The sequence below is a fragment of the Salmo salar genome, chromosome 06 (genome assembly GCF_965601325.2).
Source record: "Salmo salar chromosome 06, fSalSal1, whole genome shotgun sequence".
Classification (NCBI taxonomy): domain Eukaryota; kingdom Metazoa; phylum Chordata; class Actinopteri; order Salmoniformes; family Salmonidae; genus Salmo; species Salmo salar.
In genome coordinates, this window is record NC_138296.1 from 33,148,602 (window position 1) to 33,159,206 (window position 10,605).

Genomic DNA, 10,605 nt, shown 5'->3' on the forward strand with positions numbered 1-10,605 from the left:
CACACAACCAGTGCCTTGAAATATACTCCACTTTCATCAGAACAATGTATACAACATGTGTTTTCCCCAGTCCTCTCCCCTCCCATCTTGGGACATCTAGTCTGATATGGCTTTCGATATAGCCATACGTCTGGCTGTGACACAGCCCCAAAAGATACTGTATGGGAACAGCTTCTTTGTGCCTGAGGGAGACTCAACTTCTGGACACTGGCTCAGTGCCAGATGAGTTGGGAGGGGTAGTTTCTGGACAGGGCCCTGGCGATAACGAAACAGACTCACTTATCAGTCACACATCTCTGGCAAACAAGATTGAATGTAAAAGGTCCCCCTTGGTAGTTCATATGTCATTATGTTTGAAGATCTCAAACAGCTACATATTTATTATTTGGCAGATAAAAGCATTGACTGGAAGAACACCTTTACAGTGGCTCAGCTTTGACCAGGTGTTTGAGGAGCAGACGGGTGACATGCCTTGGAAGTTATTTGGGACATAGATCAGCATACAGATTGATGTAGCTCTGCCCTCACCAACTACCCAGTAGCCATTCACTCAACCTGTGTACAGAAACATCAAGTATCTACATATACCAGAAACTTCAATTGCAATTAACAATATATACACTTCGCAGAATAGGAATCCTTGACTCATTTTGATGAGTCTGCTTAGTGATTATTTTTCAGTAGGAGAAAATACAAAATAAATGGAAACGAGCCAGTTTCTCAGATCTTTATTTGAATGTAATGAGTATTTTCTGTGTGATGCAGGACACCTGGTCACTAGTGCAATTGTCACACCTTAGGGTTCTTGTTCATCTAGAAAAAGAGGACAGGAAAGAGAGAAATAAGGGGGAGAGAAAACATAATTCAGAATATGCTAAACAAATTGTACAAAAAGTCAACTTAAAATCACATTACTTATAAACCATTAGACAGAATACAATCAAATAAACAATTTAAGACCACACATTGTAATATATACAGTGCTTTCGGAAAGTATTCAGACCCCTTCACTTTTTCCACATTGTGTTACAGCCTTATTCTGAAATGGATTACATCGCCCCCCCCCAATCTACACACAATACCCCATAATGTCACAGCAAAAACGGATTGACATTTTTGCAAATTTATATATAAAAAAAACTGATATCACATTTACTTAAGTATTCAGATGCTTTACTCAGTACTTTGTTGAAGCACCTTCGGCTGCAATTACATCCTTGAGTCTTCTTGGGTATGACTCTACAAGCTTGGCCACCTGTATTTGGGGAGTTTCTCAAATTTTTCTCTGCAGAGCCTCTCAAGCTGTCAGGTTGGCCGGGGAGCGTCGCTGCACACCTATTTTCAGGTCTCTCTAGTCGTTCGATCGGCTTCAAGTCTGGGCCACTCAACAACATTCAGAGACTTGTCCCGAAGCCACTCCTGCGTTGTCTTGGCTGTGTGCTTAGGGTCGCTGTCCTGTTGGAAGGTGAACCTTCGCCCCAGTCTGAGGTCCTGGGCAGGTTTTCATCAAGGATCTGTGTACTTTGCTTTGTTCATCTTTCCCTCGATCTTGACTAGTTTTCCAGTCCCAAACGCTGAAAAACATCCCCACAGCTTGATGCTGCTACTACCACCATGCTTCACTGTAGGGATGGTACTGGCCAGTTGAGTGGTGCCTGGTTTCCTCCAGACGTGACCCTTGGCATTCAGGCCAAATAGTTAAATCTTGGTTACATCAGACCAGAGAATCTTGTTTCTCATGGTCTGAGTCTTTAGGTGCCTTTTGGCAAACTCCAAGCAGGCTTTCATGTGCCTTTAACTGAGGAGTGCCTTCCTTCTGGCCATAAAGGCCTGATTGTTGGAGTGCTGCAAAGATGGTTGTCCTTCTGTAAGGTTCTCCCATCTCCACAGAAGAACTCTGGAGCTCTGTCAGAGTGACCATCATGTTCTTGGTCACCTCCCTGACCAAGGCCCGTGTCCCCAGTTTGGCCGGGTGGCCAGCTCTAGGAAGAGCCTTGGTGGTTTCAAACTTCTTCCACTTAACCTGTTAGGGCTAGGGGGCAGCATTTGCACGTCTGGATAATTTTTTTTTACCCGATTTAATCTGGTTACTAATCCTACCCAGTAACTAGAATATGCATATACTTATTATATATGGATAGAAAACACTCTAAAGTTTCTAAAACTGTTTGAATGGTGTCTGTGAGTATAACAGAACTCATTTGGCAGGCAAAACCCTGAGACATTTTCTGACAGGAAGTGGATACCTGATGTGTTGTATTGACTTTAAACCTATCCCATTGAAAAACACAGGGGCTGAGGAATATTTTGGCACTTCCTATTGCTTCCACTAGATGTCACCAGCCTTTACAAAGTGTTTTGAGTCTTCTGGAGGGAGATCTGACCGAACAAGAGCCATGGAACGATGATGTCCCATTAGACACCTGGCGCGCGAGTTCATGTTGGGTACCCTCGTTCCAATACGTTATAAAAGAGTATGCATTCGTCCACCTTGAATATTATTCATGTTCTGGTTAAAAAAGGCCCTAATGATTTATGCTATACAACGTTTGACATGTTTGAACGAACGGAAATATATTTTTTCCCCTCGTTCATGACGAGAAGTCCGGCTGGCTTAGATCATGTGCTAACAAGACGGAGATTTTTGGACATAAATGATGAGCTTTTTTGAACAAAACTACATTCGTTATGGACCTGTGATACCTGGAAGTGACATCTGATGAAGAGAATCAAAGGTAATGGATTATTTACATAGTATTTTCGATTTTAGATCTCCCCAACATGACGTCTAGTCTGTATCGCAATGCGTATTTTTCTGGGCGCAGTGCTCAGATTATTGCAAAGTGTGATTTCCCAGTAAGGTTATTTTTAAATCTGGCAAGTTGATTGCGTTCAAGAGATGTAAATCTATAATTCTTTAAATGACAATATAATATTTTACCAATGTTTTCTAATTTTAATTATTTAATTTGTGACGCTGACTTGACTGCCGGTTATTGGAGGGAAACGATTTCCTCAACATCAATGCCATAGTAAAACGCTATTTTTGGATATAAATATGAACTTGATAGAACTAAAAATGCATGCATTGTCTAACATAATGTCCTAGGAGTGTCATCTGATGGAGATTGTAAAAGGTTAGTGCATCATTTTAGCTGGTTTTATGGTTTTGGTGACCCTGTCTTTGACTTGACAAAACATTACACACAACTCTTGTAAATGTACTGTCCTAACATACTCTAAATTTATGCTTTCGCCGTAAAACCTTTTTGAAATCGTAAAACGTGGTTAGATTAAGGAGATGTTTATCTTTCAAATGGTGTAAAATAGTTGTATTTTTGAAAAATTTGAATTTTGACATTTATTTGGATTCAAATTTGCCGCTCTTGAAATGCACCTGCTGTTGATGGAGTGCACCACGGGTGGCACGCTAGCGTCCCACCTAGCCCATAGAGGTTAAAAATGTCTACTGTGTTCTTGTGGAACTTCAATGCTGCAGACATTTTTTGGTAGTCTTCCCCAGATCTGTGCCTTGAGACAATCCTGTCTTGGAGCTCTACGGACAATTCCTTCAACCTCATGGCTTGGTTTTTGCTTTGACATGCACTGTCAGCTGTGGGACCTTATATAGACAGATGTGTGCCTTTCCAAATCATGTCCAATCAATTGAATTTACCACAAGTGGACTCCAATCAAGTTGTAGAAACAGCAAGGATAATCAATGGAAACAGGATGCACCGGAGCTCAATTTCAAGTCTCATACCAAAGGCTCTGAATACTTATGTAAAAAAAGGTATGTTTTATTTTAAATTAGCAAATAATTCTAAAACCTGTTTTCGAATTGTCATTATGGGGTAGTGTGTGTACATTTATGGGAAAAAATCTATTTCATTAATTTTAGAATAAGGCTGTAATGTAGCAAAAAGTGGAAAAAGTGAAGGGGTCTGAATACTTTCCGAATGCCCTGTAAACATTGTACAGGTACCGCATAGTGCAATGGTGGCAGTCCTTCTTACCTTCCTCCTCCTCGTCCTCTTCATCATCATCATCATCTTCTTCCTCATCTTCATCTGAGCTGAAGGTCCCGTCAGGCAAGCTATACACGCGGATCACTTGCTGTTGGCAAAAGCACACAATGATGATATTGACTCTCTGTAAGGAACACTAACATTTCTAGAGCTCTGTGTGCAGACACCGTCAGACAATGGGGGAAAATCAACTAGTACAAGTTGCAGAGACAAGTACTAGTCTTTCAAGTCATTGGCAGCGCTCTACAGAAACAGTCAAGGGCATGCTCTGCTCCATGGTCAGCGGTCACAGAGGCTCAATGGTCAGCAGTCCCGGGCTCACCTTGTTGGGGTCCTTGAGGATGAGGTACTTGCCCTCCTCCAGCTTGCGGCAGATGTCGATGACGCAGCGGAGGATGCCCCAGGCGTTCTCCATGCTCAAGTTGATCTGGCTGGCAAACTCAGTTGGCTGGAACTGCTGGGTTCCCAGGACCACGTGGCGCGCAGAGTCCTTCGCGTGATAACGAGACACGTACCTGGAGACAGGAAGGCTGGGGATTTAACTGATGGAGGTCGGTTGAATTGTTTAATAACAGAGGATGTACCAAGCTATTCAGCTCATAACCAATTCGAATTTATGGACAATTTGAAGGGGAAAAATGGTTGCTGTGAACAGTATATAGTCGCACTGACCCTAGCTTGAGGTACTCTGAGCCAGCCAGCATGGCACAGCAGGTCCAGCGGGCCAGTTTGTAGCTGTTGTTCTTCAGCTCGGTGGCCAGAACAGCTCCTCTCTGAGAGTCCAGCTTCTGACGCCAGTCCACTCCATTACAGTGCTTAAGACAAGAACAAAACATTCAACAACATTAAGCATTAGAGGGGAAGTTAATACTACATTTCATCCCCAGAGATAGCATCAAATATCTAGTACTGTCTTTTCTGTCATCACTCGTTCCTCCTCTTACCCGGGAGTCCCACTCGTTGAGGGTCTTGACATTGATGAAGGACACCTCTCCATTGGCCCCGGTCATCACTCCATCGTGCTCACAGCGTACAATCAGGTCAATGTCCTCCCCCAGCTTCCAGCGGCGGTACCTGACACAGAAACAGGTGACTTTACAGGTCTACACAGCTACAGCCCTCAACACTAACCCAGAGTCCAGCAGGACACATCACATGGATCCATTTAAAAACACGAGTACCACTTTTTCTTTTTAAAAAGACCACTTACAGATGTGAATCAACTGTGATTAGATGGTCTGACTGATTAGATGGTCTGACTGATTAGATGGTCTGACTGATTAGATGGTCTGACTGATTAGATGGTCTGACTGATTAGATGGTCTGACTGATTAGATGGTCTGCAGTAGAGAGAGAGCAGTAGAGAGAGAGCAGTAGTGAGAGAGCAGCAGGGGTCAGTACCCACCTGTAGGCAACAGAGGCCACCTCACTCTTGTCTATGTCCTCCTCTACAAATGGGTTGGGGTTAGGGAACTTGTGCCTCTCCCCGCCCTGAGGGGAAACAAAGACACGGCATCCTATTAGAACTGAAAGAATTAACATCCAATTCAAATGTATTCTTTACAATGGCAGAAATGCTTGGACTTTTTCCACATTACACTCACATTGAAGGAATGTCACTAGACATGTCCATTGGTGTATAATTGTAGTGGTCTTACCATGCGCAGACACTGCTGGCTGAAGTTATGGTTGATGTAGGTAGCCTCCATGGCCAGGTTACGGGGCGAGTTGAAGGAGTTGCCCTCATCCTGTGGTGGCTCGTTGGCAGTCTCACTCACCGTCAACAGATCTGACACGTACAGTTACAGATGGTTAGATGAGCCGATTGCACAAAAACCGAACGCACCCCTAAACATTGGCATTATGGCAAGAAGACTTAAATATGAGAGAGTTTGATATAAGGTATAACTACTGATACACTAGTAAACAAGACTTCCTTGACCAGTCATAGATGGACCAACAGCTGAATAGATTAACTTGAGATAGCCTCACCAAAGTCAGAGTTGTCTCTCTTGTCGAAGAAGAGCTTGTTGCCCACTCTCTGCACAATGATGTCCCAGGAGTTGACTGAGCGCGTGCAGCACATCAGGGTGGCCAGGATGGCATCGGTGGCAAACACATTGCCCTGGGTCTTAGCCAACTGCAGAGAGGAGGGTATAGGGAAGGATTTACATCAGAGCAGAGAACAGACTCTACAGGACAGTGGACATTGTAATAATCATGTTTTTGTTTCTGAAATGTGTGAAACCATTAGTTCTGGACAAGAACGTGCAGACAAAACAACAAAAGGACTGAATCAATAATATGTTGCTCTGGCGTACTGTACCTGGCACAGTGCTGTACAAGTGTGGAATTGAGAGGGTGTACCTTGCGGATAACCGGGTCGTCGGTGGTGGTGACTGTGTGAAAGATCCTCTTGATGCTCTTGAGAGGCTTCTCGTTGCGAGTGGTGACGCGGTCGAAGGCCTTGTCGTAGTACTCCAACGCACCACAGCACTCACTGAGGGAGAAAGAAAATCAACTGACTTTACGTGGATATAATATTGTCTTCCAGTAGAAACAAAAAGGGAAAAAACAGACTAGACTCACTGCAGGTGAAAAGCAACTTGAACATCATGTTATTCAGAATGTGGGTTTTGTTCTGAACTGTGAGACAGACTGTAAAAAATATGGACAAAGCCATCGATGACATTGTTTCCTATGAGAATGCTCAGTGGCGCATTTCATGATAAGGAAGTGTCATTTCAGCATGTGACCATCCTTTTACACAGAGGAGTTGTTGGAAACCTACTCTATGAAGTGACGTTGAAAGCTAGCTCAGTGCTGCTCCCTCTCATTGAGTATCTCAAATTGAAGGCCGAGAGAGGTACTGCAGGCTGCCATTAGCAACTAGATTATTCTTATAACTTTGTCTGTGATTTTAAAGTAATCGGTTCAAGGACATACATCTGGTGAAATAGAAGCCATTATTGGTACCATGATTGTGTTTGAATATTTTGTTTATATACATCTACGAATACTGACCAAAGAGCACCATTTCCCCTTTCACTATAATGGGGGATCCTGTTTTGTGGAAACAATGCCCGCAGTACCGCGGTCGTCCATCAACTTGAACTCAACGCGAGGGGGCAGTCGTTCTCCCCTGGATTGAGCACAGATGCAGTGTTGATAAGTCACTCACATGTCAGTGGGGTCTTCCACCTCCATGTATCTCATCTTCATCAGCCTGGGGAAGTCCATCTCCTCCTTCACCTCCCAGTCACTCCGGACCTCCACCGACGAGTCCCGGGGTTTCAACTGGGCCTTGAAATGAAAGGTATGAGGGGGGAAAGGGAAAGGGGAGGGAGGAGAGACAGGCACGTATGGTAGCGTTAGCAGGTGTTTGGGAAGACTGTTGCCAGAAACTTCATACGACCACATCAGATGTTATCTGAGGGGTATGACAATACGGTTCAGATGTCCGGAGGTGAACTGATGTTTTTGATCTTCCCATACCTGGGATTTCTGGTCCCACTTCTGACGGACGCCAAACTGCTTCTGGAACTTTTTCTGTAGGCGCATGCGATCCCTGGACAGAACCACGTGAGATAAGACAGAGTTGTAGAGAAAACCAGAACAACATGTGTTTTAGAAAGCCACATTAGCAGTGGATTGGCTAAACAACTGCAGGCAGCTCACCTCTCCTTCTGCTTGGCACTCTTCGGGAGGGTCTGCATATTGAACTGGGTCAGGTTCCTGCGGTCCTTGTCCCTGCGCAGATTCCTCTGTAAAAACAGAACATCCTGTTATAGAAAAGGTGACACAGAAAAGCCTTTTAGTGTGTGGTCGAGCAGGTTAGTCTTGTACCTGAGCAAACCTCATGCGGTTCCTCTGGTAGGCAGTCTTCTGCGTCTTGGCAGTGTCCACCAGCTGGAAGCTCGTCTCATCCTCCTCATGGAAGTAGGCATACTGACTACCACCCCCAAACTGAGATGAATACTTGTCTGTCAAAACATACAACCAAATGTCAAATGATGGCATCCATGGTCTGAAATACCTCAAAATCAATATTGAATATAGACATTTAGAATAGGCAATATATTCTGGATTATGTTTACACCATATCATGTTATTATCGTGAATCCTTGAAAATAAGGGAGAGCCGCACACTCTAGGAGCTCATTATCGCGAATCCTACAATACAATTTAACCCACTTGTGTATCTCTTGTCCTGGTAGGTTGCTCCTGTCCAATCAGCCACCTGCACAGATGGATAGAAAAGTAAATCAGTCAGCCTAATTTCCTCCTCTTGAGGCAGGGCAAACTGCTGTTTCTAATTAAAGGTGAGAGGCAGCAGAGGAAGACCAACCTTTCCCAGACGGTCTCCTTTGCTAAAGGGCTGGTAGGGCATGTCCTTAAACTTCTCAGGGACAGCACAGGGACCCCATCCAGAGGGATTGTCCTGGATCTCAGGGGCATGGAACTTCGCCATGGTCTGGTTAGGGCAGATGTAAACATTTAAAATGAAACGCAGATTTGAACGATATCTAGTTACCTTATACTATGTATATTAGATAGAAATTTGGTGTACATACGCAAGTGGATGATAAGAAGTATAATATATAACAATATATTAATATATAACAAGTGATATAGATAACAAGATAACAAGTGCCACTAGGGGTCACCTAAATATAATTTTAGGGAGAGAGGTCGTATTGAAATGGGTTTGATACTGTAGTTTTGCAGCTGACTCTCTCTGACGTCTCATGAAGAGGCAGAACGCATCACACCCTGGTCTGTTCAGTTTAAAGATTGTTGAAACATGGATTTGATAGTCAGCGTACCAGATTGTTTTACACCATACAGAGGACTGAATTCAATAATTCTCACTAACTTCATGGTCATGTTAACTGACTGATAGTATCTCATAGAACAAAACGTATAAGATCTCCGAAGCCTGTGTTAACCTCTGACGTTATTTTCAGCGTTTATTCCAAAACCCTATTCTTTCCCCATTAATGTTCCCCATAGGAATGGCTGAACAATTTTACCCATAGGAAGGGCTGAATGAACCAGAGGTAACTCATTTTTCCCATAGGAAGGGCTGAACGAACCAGAGGTAACTCATTTTCCCCATAGGAATGGCTGAACGAACCAGAGGTAACTCATTTTTCCCATAGGAAGGGCTGAACGAACCAGAGGTAACTCATTTTTCCCATAGGAAGGGCTGAACGAACCAGAGGTAACTCATTTTTCCCATAGGAAGGGCTGAACGAACCAGAGGTAACTCATTTTTCCCATAGGAATGGCTGAACGAACCAGAGGTAACTCATTTTTCCCATAGGAAGGGCTGAACGAACCAGAGGTAACTCATTTTTCCCATAGGAATGGCTGAACGAACCAGAGGTAACTCATTTTCGGTTTTTAGGACTACAAGCTGGCGAGCTCTATAACCTGGAAAAACTCCAAACACCTTTGACAGAACTACTGAAATGCAAAAGATGTGTACCTCCATGATGTGAAGAAAATGTATGAAATGTATGCATTCACTACTGTAAGTCGCTCTGGATAAGAGCGTCTGCTAAATGACTAAAATGTAAATGTAAATAAGATTAGTAACCTTGGCCGCAGGGTCTCAGACAATGCCGCAGGGTCTCAGACAATGTCAATGAACAGCACTGTTTTCACTCAGCAATGCACTAACATTAGATAGGCATTTCAGTTTGCGCAGTGGCCTAGTCATCACGGACCCAGAACACATAACCATTGGATTGCTAAGAAACTGCCATCGATAGACTATTTGCATATTGCATAAGTAATCATCAAGCAGAGAATGCAATGCTAACGTCGTTATCTACAATACCCTAGCCTAAGCTTGCTAACGTTAGCCAGCTAGCATTATATTAGCAGGCGACCTAGTTAGCTAACTTAGCTAACCAAAAATGTCACAACACCAAATCTAGTAAGGGGACATTAATCGGGGACATCAACAAGTGAGCGCAACTACGTTGTTTCCATATGGACACTATGGCAAGCTAACCAGCATGCTTGTTAGCCAGGTGGCAGATAGCAATCTGCTAAGCTAACGGCGGTGGCAGTAACATCCACTCGAGTACATCTCACATTATGTTTCCCCTAAACATAATTGTAAATATGACATGTTCATACATATTTATATGTCTTATTCGAATCTCACCTTTGAGATTGTGACGACCAAACGGCAGCTTTTATTCGGCCAATCAGCCGAGTCACAATTTTCTTCTAAAAGCGCCGTAGAAAAAGGAAGTGGAAAAGTACAGTTAAGAGTTGTTTTCTGGCAGACTATAAGCTTTGTTGCATAATGCTGCCTTTCACAGGTCGGAGTGTGAATTGCACATTTTGTTCACAAAAAGTGAAATTTGTAAAAAAAAAAAAAAAAAAAGAATTGCACCACCATCTACCCCTAGATATACACCACTATCCCCAACAAACCCACCACCCCTTCACACTACTTTGGGAGGCTGGAAACCCTTCTCTGAAATCCCCCTGTAGTTCTTCTGCACTAAAATCTCAACACACAAAACATCTCTGCTGCTTCTACCATCAAATCAGTCTT

General features: G+C 43.4%; 1 protein-coding gene across 1 annotated transcript; it reads right to left on the minus strand.

Annotated features, from left to right (window-relative positions):
• Nucleotides 1-713: 713 nt before the first annotated feature.
• On the minus strand, nt 714-10,324 carry LOC106606913 (eukaryotic translation initiation factor 3 subunit D). The gene is made up of 16 exons (XM_014203380.3): nt 10,207-10,324; nt 8,377-8,502; nt 8,223-8,268; nt 7,875-8,011; nt 7,707-7,792; nt 7,524-7,596; nt 7,210-7,325; nt 6,396-6,528; nt 6,021-6,168; nt 5,687-5,817; nt 5,434-5,519; nt 4,973-5,102; nt 4,701-4,843; nt 4,351-4,543; nt 4,017-4,116; nt 714-813 (listed from the first exon to the last, which is right to left on the minus strand). Exons 2-16 carry the CDS (start codon nt 8,497-8,499, stop codon nt 797-799), a joined length of 1,662 nt encoding a protein of 553 aa, XP_014058855.2. The 5' UTR covers nt 8,500-8,502; nt 10,207-10,324; the 3' UTR covers nt 714-796.
• Nucleotides 10,325-10,605: the final 281 nt, after the last annotated feature.

Excerpts from the sequence above, each read along its gene's own strand:
- LOC106606913 (XM_014203380.3), bottom strand. The coding sequence starts at position 8,499 with ATGGCGAAGTTCCATGCCCCTGAGATCCAGGACAATCCCTCTGGATGG. Across the intron at positions 4,844-4,972 it reads TCAACGAGTGGGACTCCCGG|CACTGTAATGGAGTGGACTG; the intron begins GTAAGAGGAGGA and ends TCTTGTCTTAAG. Across the intron at positions 4,544-4,700 it reads TCAGAGTACCTCAAGCTAGG|GTACGTGTCTCGTTATCACG; the intron begins GTCAGTGCGACT and ends TCCTGTCTCCAG.